The sequence below is a fragment of the Diplotaxodon limnothrissa genome, linkage group LG10, assembly GCF_057381915.1.
Source record: "Diplotaxodon limnothrissa isolate DT_005_m linkage group LG10, D_limnothrissa_male_GT1.1, whole genome shotgun sequence".
Classification (NCBI taxonomy): domain Eukaryota; kingdom Metazoa; phylum Chordata; class Actinopteri; order Cichliformes; family Cichlidae; genus Diplotaxodon; species Diplotaxodon limnothrissa.
Genome location: NC_140605.1, coordinates 1,219,382 through 1,238,319, shown reverse-complemented (window position 1 = coordinate 1,238,319; position 18,938 = coordinate 1,219,382). Strand labels below are relative to the sequence as shown.

General features: G+C 43.2%; 2 protein-coding genes across 2 annotated transcripts; one reads left to right on the top strand and one right to left on the bottom strand.

The window, feature by feature from the left end:
- The first annotated feature begins 3,569 nt into the window (after positions 1–3,569).
- Positions 3,570–8,347, top strand: ftr82 (finTRIM family, member 82). Its single transcript, XM_085364227.1, has 7 exons — positions 3,570–4,279; positions 5,481–5,576; positions 5,697–5,930; positions 6,169–6,328; positions 6,410–6,466; positions 6,601–6,663; positions 7,222–8,347. Exons 1-7 carry the CDS (start codon positions 3,689–3,691, stop codon positions 7,740–7,742), a joined length of 1,722 nt encoding a protein of 573 aa, XP_085220353.1. The 5' UTR covers positions 3,570–3,688; the 3' UTR covers positions 7,743–8,347.
- Positions 8,348–9,130: 783 nt separating this feature from the next.
- atp5mg (ATP synthase membrane subunit g) lies at positions 9,131–13,248 on the bottom strand. The gene is made up of 3 exons (XM_085364234.1): positions 13,116–13,248; positions 12,588–12,748; positions 9,131–9,310 (listed from the first exon to the last, which is right to left on the bottom strand). Exons 1-3 carry the CDS (start codon positions 13,165–13,167, stop codon positions 9,212–9,214), a joined length of 312 nt encoding a protein of 103 aa, XP_085220360.1. The 5' UTR covers positions 13,168–13,248; the 3' UTR covers positions 9,131–9,211.
- Positions 13,249–18,938: the final 5,690 nt, after the last annotated feature.

The following is an 18,938-nucleotide window of genomic DNA, read 5'->3' as shown; positions in this document are numbered from 1 at the left end:
ATAGGAAATTTTGAGCAGCAACGATGTGTAATCAAAGGATACCACGTAATATTCACAGGAACTGAAGCATTATTTGTTTTTTAACAGAAGTGAAAGAAAAGCCATAAAACAGGTGTTACACATTTCAGGGAATAAGATGTGTAATAATAAAATAAATAAAATGGCATCAAATGTAAACGAGTAAAACCTTCTGCGAGCTCCGGTCAGATTCAGTCTGTTGGATTTGCTAAAGTTGACTTCACCTGTGACCAGTTAATTATTAACCGCGTTTACTTTGCTTTGCCACTGATTTCCTCTGACAGGATGCCACAGTTCTCATATACACGAACTCAACTGTAACGTTTCCACCAGTAAGAAGCTAAAGTATTTAATAATGTATCATCTTCTGCACACACACAAAATCCTTCCCTCTGTATATTTTACTTTACGGCGAACACGCCTCCCGGCCGGAGTTTCAGTGTCAGTTAGGAATGCAACTACACTTGATAGCCGAGATAACAGAAGGGCCAAGAAAGCCTGCTTAAAAGATTCCTTTGTGTGAGAGCCAGCAGGGTCTAAACAGCATTACAGGGTCGGCTGTGAACAACAGTAACTGCAGCTGACATGTATGACCACACGTAGCATTTAACCAAAGCTGCTCTGGCTGTGGTTACGCTCCTCACTGGAGGTGATTCAAAACTTTGTGAACTGATATTGGAAAAAGCATCACAAATATCTTTATGTAATCTGTGGTTTGTAAAAGTTACTTATTTTATTTCAAGTTCATTGGCATTCAAAGGATTTCCATCACTCTTCTCTGCAGTTAACTTATTTAAAGTCAGTGTTAGTTTAGGGTAAAGTTACATAGATACTTTTCACAGGATTTCTTTAATTTCATTTCTTATTTTATGCTGAATCATTTTAGGACAGTCTGTAACTTGTGCTCTGTAACACTGCTCATCTGTTTGTAATCTGATTACATGCCAGTGACATGCAACACACCCTTTTAAACTGACGACAGAACTGCTAGTGATGCAATAGAAAGCATGTCTGTCCTGATGGCAGATTTTCTGTTTTCTGATTTCGTTTCCATAAAACAAAAAAATTTCTTTGTTTGATTCTTTGGAGGAGAAAAACTGTCTGGAGCTACGAGACGATATTTCACTTTGTCATCTGTGCATAGTTTTGTTTTTTCATGCGCCCGTTATCCAGTTCCAGCAAACACAGTGATCGGAGCAAAAAGGTCAAATAAGCATCTGTCAGAGTTTATTCCTTCCATGTGACTCGACCTCTCCCTACAGGGGTGTAGAAACAGAGAGCGCTGAGATCTTAGCTTCTTTTAAAGTTCTCTGACTTTGTGATTCAGTTTTTTCCGCGTTGCTCAAAAAGAGGGCCCTCGAGCATCATGACACAAAGTTCAGCTGTGAGGATGTCAGCATGGGAGCATAAACCATTGTGAATCTTTGGCAGGTTCACTGAAGAGGCGACAACAAGACACCACCGAGGCTTTGCTGCTGGCCACAGACCGTCGCTCTCTCCTTATCCCCCGACTCCAGCCTTACGTTCTGCTGGCTGCAGGTTTCCTTATAAGCAGTTCAGCTGCATCACGACCTAAAATAGCGCCTAACAATGATCGTGTAAGGATTTGATACCGTTCCCTTCTTTTTTTCAGGACTCACTTTCGAGCAAACCAAAACTTTATATCATAACAATAACAAAGGATGTGCACATCTCTACATCCTTATCATTACCACAACAAATGAAAAAACACGGGAATGCAGTTCTGAGCCGCAGAACGAGCTGTTAGACACTTTGAACGCTGTTCTACGTTTTGGATCATCCCTATCTGAGTTATGCATCCTGTCAAGCAACATTTCTTCTGAATCTTGCAACAGTCTTTTTCACTGAAATCTTGTGTATGCACTGATGACCGATGCCTGCATTTTCACTTTTTAAGCTCTCATTTCACTCGTTTCCTTTGATCAAACAGCGAGCGCTCTCCTGCGCTCACCTTGAAGAAACCATGCTCGCTGCACTTTTATAAAGGGTGACCTTTCCCCTTGAACTTGGACTATATATGACTGTGGATGACTGCGGAGTTTCGGTCTGCTTTGTTGGAGAAAACAGCCTGATAACAAGCCTGCCACTCTTTAAAGTGGGCGTCTGCTCAAACCTTAATAAAACTGACTGTAAACACTGTTATGCTTCAGATTGGCTTCCTCGGAGCACGGGATACATTTGACCAAACTTGTGCTGTTAAGCTTTCACTCTTCTAGCAAGCACGCTCATTTAAAACTTTGATTCAAAGATTTTTCCCCTTTGGCAGTCGTGCTGTCCAAAAACAGGTGGTTAATCTGTAAGCACAATGCTCCCTTTACTCTGGAGGAAGGAAGGAAAACTGGCTTATCAGAAACCTGACCAAATACGGAGAGGTGAAACTACCTCGTGTATGAAGTAATGCAAGCTATGAATTGAAGGTGGAGCAAATGTACCTTTTAGAAGCTTAAGATTACTTTGCCATGTGATTGCAGATCAGGCAAACATACATTGCACAATTTTATTTGAAGCTAATTTCAAACAGTGTTCAAAGAGTGTTTGTATTTCTTTTTTTAACAATGTGTACTTTCAATGTAATTTCAAGCAGGAAACATGCCTGTGAGTTGGACACTGGTGTAAGTAGGAGCAGATTGGGCCTAATTGAAATGCTAATGAGAGGCCGGTGATGTCAGCAGACACTTCACGCTGTGGAGAGAGTCGGGTCACCTCAGGAGTTCTTCCCCTGCTTTGTTCTAACCAGTAATACGTGCAGGAATTATGAGGGGGACATTTTGCATTGCCACGTAACTCGAGTGAAATATGTACACAACTATGCGAGACATCTACCGCAACAACACCTGGACGCGACAGGAATGCGTCTGTTTGAGTATTTGCACCCATGCGTTTATGTTTGACACGTGAATGTTTTCTTACCACTGAAAACAGAAACCAGCCGCATATCTGCAGATACAAACGGCCACGTACGAGTGAACGGACGAGTCGGGCCAGTTACAGAACAAATATTACAACTTTTAAATGAGTGTTTCTCTGACGACAGATGTGAGCAGAGACGTTTGAGGTCATTCTCAAACCGTGTGCGTGTTTGTTTACTGGGTGGTCCCTGAAATTCCTTCAGTACCTTAGGCTGCATGTATGTTTGTCGGACTATAACCGGTTTAAGACAATGGCGATTCTGTGGGACAACAATAGGTGGAAATGCAGCTGCCAAGAAGTGTGTGCGCAGCTCACCCGCAGATGAGCCACATGAGAAATGCGAGTGAAAGAAGAGGAAGCTGCAGGGAAATGGAAACATTTTCTTGCACATTTATTGTCACGACTTTGGTGTTTTACTTTTCATTCATTCTCTCTTTATTTCTGCTCTCTCTCTGCTCTCCTGTCTGCTCTCTGCTTTGCTCTTTTTTCCTCTCCCTCCTTGTTCAACCTGCTTATCTGAACTGGGCAGGGCCCGATGTACTCACAGGACGGGGGAGGGGCCTTGCCTGCTTTCAATCAATAACCTTTTGGAATTTAGAAATACAAGTAGGTCCTGTCTCTGGCAGGCTGTACCACACTCTCGAGGGCGGGCTTTCAGGCACACTCGACGAAATCCCTATCTCCTCCTGGCATTCTCCCTGACTGTTTCTCCAGGGCTGACTGTTTGGAGTCCACCACAATGGCTGATCACACCTCTCCAGACTACTTCAGCTGCTCTCTGTGTCAGAACCTACTGAGGGACCCTGTGGCTATCCCCTGCGGCCACAGCTTCTGTATGGACTGCATCAGCGGCTACTGGAATGAAGCCGACTACACAGGGATTTACATTTGTCCCCAGTGTAAGATCACATTCACCCAGAGGCCTGTACTGAGGCCCAACGCCACTCTGAGCATGGTGGCAGAGAAGATCAAGAAGAGCGGTCTGAACCTCAACCTCAGCACGTCCCAGGGGAGCGTCTTTGCCGGATCAAACGACGTGCCCTGTGACTTCTGCATCGGGAAGAAATTAAAGGCTGTCAAGTCCTGCCTCAACTGCCTGGCATCCTACTGCGAAAAGCACTTGAAGCCACACTATGAATCAACCACGTTCAAGAGGCACAAGCTTGTGGACGAGTTAGGGAACTTGGACAGGAAGATCTGCCCACAGCACCAGAAGTCCCTGGAGCTCTTCTGTCGCACAGATCAAATGTGTATCTGTGCCATCTGCACAGTCAGCGAGCACAGGGGCCATGACATCGTGTCTGCTGAGGCAGAGAGGGGCGAGAAGCAGGTAAGAATAACTCTCAGTGTCTGTTGATGCCTCCTTTTAACAGACAGAGACCAAGTGAGAGAGAGACTGCAAGCTGAATGTTTTCTTTGATAGGTTAGGAGCACATCCTCTCTGGAATAACTTGAGCTAAAGCAAACAGGCTGTTTTTCTCAATTCCTCCCCCTGAACTGCGACTGGTGATTGTACTTTGACCCATTTCACCAAGGCTATCAGCAACCCTGGCGAGCGTTCACAGCCGCCAAAACAAATCCAGCCCTGTGATTAGCTGGACACTGGCCGGAGGCGTGTCTTACAGGCGCCGTGAAAGCGGCTTTCCAGAAAATGCGGTGATCCAGCTGTGGGATAAACACACAGAAAGTGCAGCCTTCTTTCTGCTGCGCTGGTTCCCACCTGTGGGAGTGAGTGTGCAGCGGTGCAGGAATGTCAGGGAGTGCAGGCACTCTACACCTACATTCAATCTCTGTGAGCAATGTGCATTCAAATGACTCACTTTGCCTGTAACACGCTGTGGGATAGACATGAATGTCAATAGATACTGTAATGTAGCAGCTGTGTGAGTAATCAGGGAGTGTTTTTACAGCTAATGCAGGCTAAAGGAGTCCTGTGCCGCCATGAACGCATATTTTATCCCACTGTTGGCTTTACATGGCGGGGAGTCTGGTTTCTCTCATCTAAAGATTTACAACCTGAGTCCAACACATCTCACTCCATCTCCCGCTCCGTCTCCCCTCCCCCTCTCCTGTTGATTCCCCCTCCCTGGATTCCCCACATTCCTCAAGCTTATCTTGAAGAATGGGTTGGTGGGCTCGAGTAAAAGCTGAATTAGAAGCCTTCTATTCTGCATGTCAGCGCTGCGTGCACCTTGAAACGTCTCTTTAAAAGTCAGACGCTGGTAGATTCACATTCCTGACATGGCCAGAATTCCTCCAAAGATTTTTCCCCTCTCCCTCTGAGATAAAAGCGGGATGTATTAAGAAGATCTTTGAGAGGGGCTTATTAAGGACGCCACAGGGCCACACCGATACTCCGTGATGAGAAAGAATGTTTGCAGGCTTTACATTTGGCATAACCTTTTTAAAAACAACATTCAGCTGCATTTTACGTGATAGTAATCTTAAAGCCAGTTTAGCTACCAGCATGAGCACAAATGGTTGGGAAATTATTAAAACGCATATCTCTGTAATACTCCTTAATTCTGCAGAAACTTTTGGGAGTCTCCCAAGCTGAGATTAAACAAAAATGCCAGGAGAGGGTGAAGGAGCTGGAGGAGCTCAAGACTGCGGTGGATTCCCTCAAGGTAAGGCCTGAACAACCGGATCAGTTTCTACACAAAGCAAGATCAGTCTCCCAAGATTGTTTAGATCAGGCTGATGAAGATCAGGCTGTAGAGCGATGACATCCTGCTTGCTTTGCCCAGAACTCCGCCCACAGAGCCATGGTGGAGAGCCAGAAGATGTTTGAGGATATGATACGCTCCATTGAGAGGATGAGGTCAGAGGTGAGCAAGCTGATTGGAATCAATGAGAAGGCTGCTTTCAGCCAATCCGAGGCTTTGATCGAGCGTCTGGAACAAGAGATTGATGAGCTGAAGAAAAAAGAGTCTGGCCTCAAGCAGCTGTACAGCACTGAGGACCACATCCACTTCCTGCAGGTACCACGCAGCCTTAAAGAAACTGTGTCGACAGCTGTCATATCAGGCTAACAGGATACTTATTAATAAGTGATTAACGATGACACTGTGATGAAATATTGAGCCCTTTTTAAAAAATTGGGCAGATCAATACATTTCCATAATATAACACTCACAGTACTGAGAACCCAGGCACCCACGTGTCACCGTCCACGTGACACTACCTCAAATTTCTCATTGGCTCTCATGTTTGCACCAGAACTTCAACTACCTCTGCACCCCCACTGATGACGGCTTCATACCCAGAGTGACCGTGAACCCCGACTTCTCCTTCGCGGCTGTCAGGAAAGCTGTGGCTGAGATTAAGGAGCGCCTCGAGGAGTTTGGCAGAGAGGAGCTGCTCAGGATTTCCAAGTCAGGTGTGAGCAGCACAAACGTAATGTTGAACACAAAGAGTAAAACTTCCAGGTTTCTAATCATGTATATCTTCTACTTTACAGTGAATGAGGTCCCGGTTTACACTACAGAGAGTCGAACGTTGGACAGAAGGAGCAGAGGTGAGGCTCCTATAGCAGTTTATAACCGCAAGAGGTTAATTATTATCCAAAACCACACCAGCCAAAGAATTACAGGCATTTGTGTGGGCGCATGGAGTTCACCTTGACCTAACAAAGAGATATTTCACGTGCAGGCAAAGAAATGACAGTGGACAACACTCCCCCAGAGCCAAAGACCAGAGCTGATTTTCTGAAATGTGAGTTGTTCTGGAACATAACTTGTACTCAAGTATTCATTTTTTTTACTTTTGTCAGTTTGACAGTTTGTATTTTACTGCAGCGTGCTGCTTTACTTGTGCTCATGACATCTCAGGAAAATGCGTTTCACTCATTGACTTTTTTATGGCACAGAAGTCTCTTGCTGGAGGTTAATATCCTCAATCATTTCTCTCGTATCAGTTATGGTATAAGGCAGCACTTCAAAGCAACAAAGAACATTTGACTTCTATGAAAAGGTCAAATGCAGCAGTGCAGCGCTGTGTATCAGCGTGCAGGTTATGAAACAATAAATCTGTAACTGACAAACACTTTGTAAAAACGGCATTTTTACTGGATTTAAGTCTGTTTCAGGAACTCTATGACTGGTATTTTTTAAATTCATGTACAGCATAGATATTTCAGAGGTGCACCTCACATCCATTTGAGGATCACTGCTCTGTTCTGCAGTAAAACAGCTACATTAGGCTCAACTTTTAAAAACTCGACATTGTTCACACGGTTTTGAATTGGATTCAATGTCGTCTTTCCTTCTTCAGACTTCTGCCAACTGAAATTAGATCATAACACGGCCTACAAGGAGCTTTGCATCTCTGAGAACAGCAGGAAAGTTATCCGCACCAGGGAGCCGCAGTCCTACGGAGACAACTCAGAGAGGTTTGATAGCTTTGCCCAGGTGCTGTGCCGAGAAGCTCTATCTGGAGGCCGCTACTACTGGGAGATCGAGTGGAGCGGGGAGTTCTCCATCGGAGTGGCTTATAAGAGCATCAGTCGAAAGGGCAAAGGTTCGCTCTGTCTGCTGGGCTATAACGACAAATCCTGGAGTCTGCTTTGTTCTGACTCCGGTTACTCAGCGTGGCACAACCGCGTGGACAAGCCTGCCAATGGTCCTCACTCCCCGCGGATAGGCGTGTACCTGGATCACACTGCAGGGGTGTTGGCATTTTACAGCATAGGCAACACCATGACCCGCCTGCACAGGTTTGAGACTAAATTTGTCGAGCCCCTCTATCCGGGCTTTGGAGTCGGAACGTCAGTCAGGATCTGCAACGTCAAGTGAACGCTGGCATTTGAGCTGTTTTAAAAAGATTTCTGCGAATATACACCAGTGCTTTTGGAATATCTATTTTTGCACCCATTATAAAATGTCTCAGCTTATTTTTAAGGTTTATGATGCTTCTTCCAAATGTCTATACACTTTTTTTGAACACCACATGTATTAAGCTTTGAATGTAGCTGTCAAATCATATTCTCATGGCAGTTTAACATATATATATATGTATTATTGAAATACACAATTCCTGCATAGTCACACAAGAAAAGTGTTATCCTGTTTGGCGTCTGATGATATCTGCTGGATAATATGATAACATACTTTTAAACATTTTAGCTGATAATTTGCATCTATAGATTTACACAAAGTTAACAATGTCAGTTTTGTGATGTCATTAGGTTGTTCACTATTGTTATTGAATAATTCTTTTAAAATTGCACTCCTACGACAGGTATGAGTACTATGAAGGTGCATTGTTATAATTTCACTACTGTTCCAAGAATGCTGTCATTTCATTTGGTCGTGTTGTGATATTATCTAAAGGTCGTCACATGAGTTTTTCCACTTGAACTAACCCTTATTTAATTTTGTGTATGTTTACTTACATAATGGACAGCAGAGTATAATTGCTATCAAAGAGAATTGTTTTGTAACAACATTGATGCATTTAAATAAAGAACTCAAATGAACAGAGCTTTGTCTTGTGAGCCGTGTGCAGAACTGGGCCAAAGAAGACAGGATCACCAAATGTAAACACATTACTGGATTAGAAATGGTGTGTGTGTCTCATGTTGAATACTAGCAGTGTGTTCCACATCATCCTTTGAAATCTCAAACTACACAGAGGGAGCAGTGCAGTATTGACACGCAGCTCCCCCTGCTGGTTGAATGTAAGAACTAAACCGTAAGAGAAAAAAAGGCCTCAGCCTATCAGTGACACTATTCTGCTCAGAGTTGATGTTAAAAATCCACCATATCATCAGAAAATACAATAAAGCCCAGTTTAAACGCAGTCCTTTAAAGTGCAGCAGCACAGCTCGTCTCCCATTTGGAACATGATCCAGTCCACTTGGATACTGAACCGTGAGCTGCCCCTGATGCATCCATCAGAGCGAGTGTCTGCATCAATGTTTGGCAGTGGAAAGCTCATCTACTGTTCACATTTAGCAGATAAGTGCTGCAAAATTAAAGTACTTAACTACAGCAGGATAGTTATAGTACAACACATGATTTCATGTTGGTAGTTTTTGCACAATCCTGACAGCAACAGTAACGATGATTACACACGTTCAACTCAGCTTTGAGCAGAGGAATAACATTTTGTAGTAAACCTGCAGATTAATTCAATAATAAGGTTAAATTAATGAGTCAAAAACAGATTTTTTAACACAACAGCTTTACTGGTTCCCATATTTCATGGAGTAGGTTGAGCACACAATGCTCAAAAGAAAAAAAAATGCTTTAAAGTCCAAAATTTAGACATTGTAGCCCACGATGCCTCCTTTGCCAATGCACTCTCCAATGTAGAACCACATCAGCACCTCGGTGGCCACCAGCCCGTTCCTTAAAGCATCCTGCGAGGAAGCAAGGACACAGGTTTGATTTGCATTAGAAGTAACATCAAAAGTACAGGATTAGGATTCACACACACACAACCTGAAATTCAAAAACATTTTATTTGCTGCTCTGGATAATTACAGGTTTAAGATGTACTTCACAGATTAATTCATCATTTGATCCATTTCTGTCAGTAATTACTAATATGATGAAGGACCTCACTAATGAAATACTGAATTAACATTTCCTGTACGACACACAGTGATCAATAATACAGCATCACATCCCAGGTGCTTTTTCTTATCATTTTAAATACAGATGAAGGCGTTTCTAATCACACCGCTTCTCTATAGAAAACATTAATTATTACTATTTGCACACAATAGCAGACTTATTACCATCCTCCTCCTGAAAAAGGGAACTTTTCATTTAGCCATAGCACAAACTACTGCTGTGCAATGAATGAACTCTGTAACGCTCAGCTTTAAAATCAACACATGCCAAGTTCTCACAGCATTACAGAGCAACTGAGAAGTATTATCAACAAGTTCAAAAGCCTGTCACAGGTAGGAAGCAAAAGATTTCCAGGACTCTGAAAGGAAAATTAGTAAGAAGAGTCTCAAGACCACAGAACGACTGCCAGGACATACAGTGGGGCAAAAAAGTATTTAGTCAGCCACCGATTGTGCAAGTTCCCCCACCTAAAATGATGACAGAGGTCAGTAATTTGCACCAGAGGTACACTTCAACTGTGAGAGACAGAATGTGAAAAAAAAATCCATGAATCCACATGGTAGGATTTGTAAAGAATTTATTGGTAAATCAGGGTGGAAAATAAGTATTTGGTCAATAACAAAAATACAACTCAATACTTTGTAACATAACCTTTGTTGGCAATAACAGAGGTCAAACGTTTACTATAGGTCTTTACCAGGTTTGCACACACAGTAGCTGGTATTTTGGCCCATTCCTCCATGCAGATCTTCTCGAGAGCAGTGATGTTTTGGGGCTGTCGCCGAGCAACACGGACTTTCAACTCCCGCCACAGATTTTCTATGGGGTTGAGGTCTGGAGACTGGCTAGGCCACTCCAGGACTTTCAAATGCTTCTTACGGAGCCACTCCTTTGTTGCCCGGGCGGTGTGTTTTGGATCATTGTCATGTTGGAAGACCCAGCCTCGTTTCATCTTCAAAGTTCTCACTGATGGAAGGAGGTTTTGGCTCAAAATCTCACGATACATGGCCCCATTCATTCTGTCCTTAACACGGATCAGTCGTCCTGTCCCCTTGGCAGAAAAACAGCCCCATAGCATGATGTTTCCACCCCCATGCTTCACAGTAGGTATGGTGTTCTTGGGATGCAACTCAGTATTCTTCTTCCTCCAAACACGACGAGTTGAGTTTATACCAAAAAGTTCTACTTTGGTTTCATCTGACCACATGACATTCTCCCAATCCTCTGCTGTATCATCCATGTGCTCTCTGGCAAACTTCAGACGGGCCTGGACATGCACTGGCTTCAGCAGCGGAACACGTCTGGCACTGCGGGATTTGATTCCCTGCCGTTGTAGTGTGTTACTGATGGTGACCTTTGTTACTTTGGTCCCAGCTCTCTGCAGGTCATTCACCAGGTCCCCCCGTGTGGTTCTGGGATCTTTGCTCACCGTTCTAGTGATCATTTTGACCCCACGGGATGAGATCTTGCGTGGAGCCCCAGATCGAGGGAGATTATCAGTGGTCTTGTATGTCTTCCATTTTCTGATGATTGCTCCCACAGTTGATTTTTTCACACCAAGCTGCTTGCCTATTGTAGATTCACTCTTCCCAGTCTGGTGCAGGTCTACAATACTTTTCCTGGTGTCCTTCGAAAGCTCTTTGGTCTTGGCCATGGCGGAGTTTGGAGTCTGACTGTTTGAGGCTGTGGACAGGTGTCTTTTATACAGATGATGAGTTCAAACAGGTGCCATTCATACAGGTAACGAGTGGGGGACAGAAAAGCTTCTTACAGAAGACGTTACAGGTCTGTGAGAGCCAGAGATTTTCCTTGTTTGAGGTGACCAAATACTTATTTTCCACCCTGATTTACCAATAAATTCTTTACAAATCCTACCATGTGGATTCATGGATTTTTTTTCCACATTCTGTCTCTCACAGTTGAAGTGTACCTCTGGTGCAAATTACTGACCTCTGTCATCATTTTAGGTGGGGGAACTTGCACAATCGGTGGCTGACTAAATACTTTTTTGCCCCACTGTAAGTTAATGATGTAGCCAAGTCTGGAATTGTAGTGCAATCACTGAAAGCCTGCACGGGAGCGCACTTTGAGGCTGCACACCAAAACGCCACTTCTGCAGAAGAGACACTTCAAGCCAGACTGAAGAATACTAAAGACAACCTGGAGAAGATGATGCATACTGTACCATGTCTTTTGGTCAGATGAGACGATACTATGGTTACTGACAAGCTGCTGATGTTTGGGGAAAGACAGCAGAGGTGTACAACCCAAGAACACCGTCCCCACAGTGAAGCATGTTGGTGGGAGTATTATGCTGTGGGGATGGAAATCTTATCATTGTGGAGGGAATCATGAAGAAAGACGGATATGTTAAGATTTTGAAAGAAAAGTAGTCAGCAGCAAAACTTTACGTCTCTGCTGCTGCTTCCAACAGGACTACGACCCAAAACACACGTTGCTCCTGGTGAAGGATTTTCCCCTGAAGACCAAAGTGAACATTACTGACTGGCCTAACGTGAATGCTACTGAAAATCTGGGGGCTGAACTGAAATCCATTACATCTGGAGAAGCTTGAGAGATTTGCCAAAGAAGAATTGGCTGGATTTGCTCAGGAGACGTGTGAGAGATAAAACACAACAACAAACCACTAAAGGCTGTGTTAAAAACTTTCAAGTTTGTCCTCATCCATGTACACACGCACACTAAATTCAGTGCATTACTGTGTGTACAACCACAGCTTTTATAATAATCCTGAATATTTTCTTAAGACAACAACAATTTGCCCACAGTCTGAAAGAGGTTTTCTTTACTATCAGAAGCTAGAAATGTGTCCTTATTTCATGATGTCCTACAGCTACTGCTTTGTTAATGAATCCAGGAGATGACAGACGATGTAAAGTCAGCACAAGAGGCTTTGGTTGGAATTAATAATGTGACATCTGCTGTGGTTAAGATGCACGACCACGGCCGCAGGTTTAATTTAAAAAAGACGTGGACGTGTTTTTTGTTGTTGTTTTTACATAAACAACAATGACCTGTGTCTTAGATTAATACGAGTACCTTCACTGTGGTTTGACCGAGACGTCCCGTCTGGAACCCCTTGATGATGTTTGTGGCCCCCTCGATGGCTTTAGGGATTTCAGCGGGGGCAGGTGGGACAAGCTCAACACGCGCATAGTACCAAAAGTTTGCCAGGCGAGGTTTGGAGTAGGTGACAGCGGCTGAAAGAGAGAGAGAGAGAACATTAAATGCTGCTATCGATTCGCCATCCTAGCTGCAGAGCTTCTGAGATGTTAGCAGGTAGCGTTAGCCATCAGCTACGCGGATTGTGTTTGCTGAGAGCAAACCAAATAAACCGATGTACCTGCTTATCCACAACACATGTCAAAACAACAAAAACACAGCATATCAACGTCAAAGGCCTTCTACGTCTGAAAGCGTCAATTAACGTTACACCTGCTTCATTCAACTGACGCCCGGGTCACAGTGCCGCTGACAGCGTCGGCCTACTGAAGTCTTCTCACCGAGGAGAAAACTGCCTACCCCAGCCTCCACTAATGGACCCGTCCAAATAACAGACTAGCTTACCGTTAACCAGGGTGGGTACTTTAGCAACCAACTTCTGCACTGCCTGTGCCATTTTGAGGCGTTTGTGATGTTAACTATTCCCCGTCTCTGCTAAATGTCACCTCCAATAGAAGGACCCTCGACTGCAGTTGACCACACAACTGCCTGAAGAGAAACCGCAGGAGTCTTCTTCTTTATATTGTTTATTGGCGGTTGGCAAACAGCAAAATGGTGCATTACCGCCACCAACTGGTGAGGAGTGTGGACTGAAATAAATAAAAAAATCAAATCCTCCCGAACAAATGAGTCTGACTTAAAAACCAAAATATCACCTTATAACTTTCACTACTCGAATTCTTACGAAATAAATCAACCAGTTTGACTTTCAAGCTTTTTGATCAGCTGTCTTCTTTCAGCATCATATTTCTGACAATGCATTAAAACATGTTCTATTGTTTCCTGTTCTCTACTGCAGTCACACTCCCTGTACGGAATTTCTCTATTAAAAGCAACGTGTTATTCAGACCAATGTGTCCAAATCTAAGTTGAGATATAACCTTCGCCTCTCTCCTGTTCCTTCCTGTGCTTCTCATTTCTCCTGTTTTCCTTTGGATTTTGTAAAACCTTCGCCAGTATACACTGATAAACCAGTGTATACTGGTTTATCAGTGTATACTGATAAACCATCACTGGTCCTTTTCCTTACTTTGATATTAAATTCAGGAACAGTAAATGCTATCCCGCTTTGGTTGGCTGTATTCTTTGATGCATCTGTGTAGATTTTGACATAACTGTAATACTGATTAATATATGTCTGGCTACGGGCTTCCTTCTTCTTGCCAGCTTTTATTCGCGGTTGGCAAATAATGAAATGTTGCATTACCTCCACCAGCTGGCATGGAGTGTTGCATGCCCCGGTCCAGGTCTGCCAGGAGATCCTCCAGGACATCCAACCATCGTCTTTTTAGGAGCCCTGGCACTGTCAGCCATGCATACAAACAGGTGGGGCCATATAAAGTACTGAGTAGGCCTACTGCTGACAATGTACATCTCACAACCATGAACTGCTGCAGCACTGCAGGAGAGGCAGACAGCAGACAGACAGAGAATGCATTAACCCACCTAGTAACACACACACATGCAATGAAAGCAGCTAACACTCATAAACATGGCCATACCGCTCATCACTGTTAAAAATGGAACAAAAACTTTACAAAAACACTTGCTACCAAATGCTGAGTTCATCCACTGCTGACATAGACCTGCCACATTAGGACAACAGGTTGACTTTTTAGTAGAGTCTGTGTAGACTGTGTTAAACCCACAGCAGCAGATGGTTAACCACATGATTTTATAGCAGCCTGTTCACCCAGACCTGACCTACAGGACGCACCGCTCGCCAACTCTAACCTGAAGGTCTTTGTGGACAATTCGACATCACGCAACCTGGACACCAGTTAAAATGAAGTAGGCCATGTAGCGATCACAGAACACAGGCAAACACATGGGGTGATACATGATTTTAGACACATTATGGAAACAACAGTTTAGGATGTTTTCTACAGAATATCTTTTAATTTTTCTTTTGGGAATAAACTAAAACCCAACACCACCTTGGTCACACACTGGCTGAGTCGCAGTACGTGACCAGGAGTTGCCAGGCTGTTGTGGCTGTGTATGGTCCTTCCACGTGTTACTGAGGCCCCTATTTGTTAAAAGAATAAACCGTTTAATTGCAGATATTCTTCAGAATTCAGTAAATGACACCCAACAAGTGTCAGTAGCAGAATAAGCTGTCCGGCATTGGCAGAGAACATTCGACGAGTTTTTCATGGCCACAGCCCACATACTCAACTCTGCTGCTCAACCCACATTTTCCTTACAAACATGACACCATTGAAGGGGAAATAAACGGGCTTTCCAGCAGTAAGACCTTTATAGCCAAGAAGCATAGTTACAACAAAGAAAAGACTGAACAAACACAAATTGCCTCAATTTTTGTGCTCACTGGGACCAGTGAAACATTCATTTTTGTCTGAAGCAGACGTGGACAAGTTTCCCCTCAGGGAAACTACGACTCCAGCAGCACAACACCAGGTCACACTAAATGCAAATAAGAAAAAATACCAAGCAGGTAAAATAGTTCAGATCCAAATATCAGCAGCTCACCAGCTTAATCTGTCAGGCTGCACCGTGTGTTTATGGCTGTGGTGACAGAGGTATTTTTAACCTTATGTTGAGGCCACGGCTCCGATTCTCATGATGAGCGACGGTGTCCCTGTGTTGGTGATGTTCCTGCATCAGCATAATAGTAAGAATAATAATAATAATGATGATAGCAGGGCAATTACTTTTGTCCCCACAGGTAAGTTTGGATAGGTTCTTTCCATTCTCACAGATACTTTCACAGCACTGCAGCTGGAGTGAAATTGGAGTCAGTAACGGGAAATTCCTCAAAAAATATTATTTATATTTAATTATTTTTATTCTTTTATTTGCTAACTCTACTGCTGTTAACGCACATTTATTACCATTTCCGATTTTAGGGATGCTTAGCTGCCTGAATCTCAACCTTATCCTTCCATCCTCTATCCGAACGATCCTGAGGAAGTATAGCTGTAAAAAAGAAAAACCCCAAAACAAACTTGATAGATCCTGAGGAAGTCAGTATTGCAAAAGGTGGAAAACGGTCCGTGTCTGGACTCTGCTGATTTTACAAACTGCAACAATGGTTTTGTGTTCTCAGATGCATGTCTCCTGTTTTGTAGACGTTCTGTGATTGCATGATGGGCACAGACGTCAGCATCAGATAAATTATTGGGAAGCAGCGGTCATGTGCTCCTTATTCTGTTTGTTTCCCGGCAACATGAAACCGATGAGCTGAAAACCTGTTATATCACCTGCAGCTTCTCTTACAAATGTAACTGGACTGCCAGTGCTGCGAACATGTCAGCGGCCAGGGCAGAGAGCCATGCCCACTCCCTTGTCCGGTGCATTCTGGGAGTTGTAGTCATACTCACCTAGCCAAAACCCCAACAATGCTAAGAAGCTTTTATGTGGTTGAATTTGTCCATTTCATAAGTCTGGTGGTGCAAACACACAACACCAATTCTTTTTTTCCTTTTTTTTTTTTTTTTTAAACAGACCCTAATCAACAGCTTTTCAATGGACACAGTTGTACAGATTTCTTAGCTTAAGCCTTAAACCCTACAGCAAGCTATCGATATTAGGTACTTATACTTAGCATAGAAAAAAGTCTGTTTTAACCAACGTGTGCGGACCAAGATTGGTCCACGTTATGCTCAACGTGTGTGTTGCCTTCTAACGAGCTCTGGGGGACAGATACATAATATCGGATCAGCCCATCTCTAGCACAGTTTGAAAAAATGCAAATAAAGTTGAAATATTTACAACGATTTTTATTTACAGAACTTTAACAAAAAAAATTAGGCAAGTTTTTCAAGTAAACCAAACAGCCTTCTCTGCTCTTTCCTCCATTTCCCTTCACATTCTCATATCCAATCTTTCTTTTCTTTCTTGGTTGCAGCTGGTCCTCATCCTCCTGGACGAGTGGTAGAAGACCTCCGTCCTAACACCTCATCCATGAGGGAAACCAGGGCCATGTAGCAGCAGTGGGCTTCCCACTCACTCCCACGCCTGACGCTGGATACTAGCAATCGTAAAGGCAGAGGAAAGGTGGCAGCTGACAAACGCAGCAACAGTGCAGGTTTATATGAATACGTTCAATAACGTCTGGTTAAAAATTCAGATTTGAATACTGCTGTCCATACTTTGTTTTTCTTTCTTTTTTTTGACACTTTTTATTTGTTTAGGAACATTTTTATGCAACAAGATAAAATAAAAAAATAAAAAACAAACAGTATGAGGTCATGGGACACAACAGGCAGCTTAGAATACAGTTGAATAAACATTAAAAACAACAGATGATGAAATCATTTCTGATAGTATGATGTCATATTTTGACCAACACAGTGCATCTGTTTACATTTCAAAACCCATCATTCTAAATATTTTGTTAATGTGACATTGCTGTTACATGTTGGTACGAACATATGGCTTCTTCATACCGCAGTCTTCGTGAATGATGCGGTGTGCAGCGGTGTGCAGCGGTGTGCAGCTGTGTGCAGCTGTGGGCCATAAGCACACTGGTTCAGCTTCACATGGGAGACCTTTATGTGGTCACAAAGTGGTGAATGGCTGCCTCCCTCCACAGGGAGACTGTCATGGTTCAACCATCCTGGAATCACAAACATGACAGAATGAAAGATTTATTCATTAACTAACACACAAAGCCCACAGGCACACAAAGCCCACAGGCACACAAAGCCCACAGGCACACAAAGCCCACAGGCACACAAAGCCCACAGGCTAATACAATCTGCTCACCTACCGCCAAATGTACCAGATGACTTTCAGCTGTCAGTATCACACTTCAGGTGCAGCATTACCTGCTTCAGCTGGAGAGTTTTTATAGGAACGTGTTGTTTCCCTGACAACCTTCCTCACTGCCAAACACAGAAAAGTCCATTAAAATTAACGTCAGTTATAGTGAGTGTATAGATCCGTGACAGGCGTTTGTTTCTTGACGAGTCTACAAACACCTTGGACACACAACACGTTTGAGTATTTTCCTTTAAACCCATGCTTCAGCGACAGCTTTCACTACATTATATGTCGACTACTTCCATTGTTCCTCCTTTTGTTTTCATTGTATACATCACACTCACTAAAGCCGTTTGTCTGTGCATTTAAAACGATATAATCTAATCCTTCCATCATTGTTAGCGAGCACATAAAGACTGTTGAGTGTAATCTAGCCCATACAATACAAATGTATGTAGGCATGATGGAAATGGACTGTATGAATACCAGAAACACAAATGATAAAATAATAGTGGTTGTTCATGTTCCCACAATTTAGTGTTTGACTGACAACAATTTTGACTGGTAAATGCATAAAAACAATAACGGTTTCTTTGAAAAGCTAAATATCAGTTCTGATGGGACCACAGATACTGACCTCCACGACCCCCCCTTGGTTGAGCTCATCTTTGGCGTCGTTACAGGCCAGGAGGATACAGAAGATCCTCTGCTTTCGCAGTAAGACCTTCTGCCAGTGGAAGGGCAGGTGCCCTGAAAAACTGAGTCCATGCAGTGATGTTTATGACCTAAGGGGGAGCTGTGCCTCTCAGTTCATGCCCCCTTATTATATATGAGGCCCCCCCTCGTGGACTTTGGAGAACTCCTCAAACACGCTTCACTACAATCTCCCCATCGGTGATGGCTGCCACCTTATTACACTTTGTAATGTGTGGTTTAGCCACTCCCTCTTTCAAGTCCCAGGTGATCACCCCGACCTGGTTGCATCGTTTTAAAACCCGGATATGCAACGGTGGTGGAAATAAGGCATCTCAGGCATCTCTTCATCAAACACATTAACAGGTTAATACATTTCTGCTGGATCCAGTTCTGATATAATACAGTAACACCTGCTGCTGTCATGGAGTCTCTTTGCATTTTGAGATGGCACAAACATCGTTAACCTCTTAAACACCAAGTGTGTTTCTGAGGTTCCTGCTTGAAATTTACACGCCCGAAATCATTACAATATTTCTCTGAAAGTACAAACTCTGTCTACAAAATTAACTTGACACTTATGAGCCTTCATCAAATACATACAAATATTACAGCTCATGCACGTCTGTCCAACTCACTCTGATAGAACCCAGTCACTGTTTTTGTAGCAAATAATCCCTTTTGAAAATAAGTTACAGTACACAATACACTAGAAAACAGGGAAGATGTTCATAGGAAGATTATGTG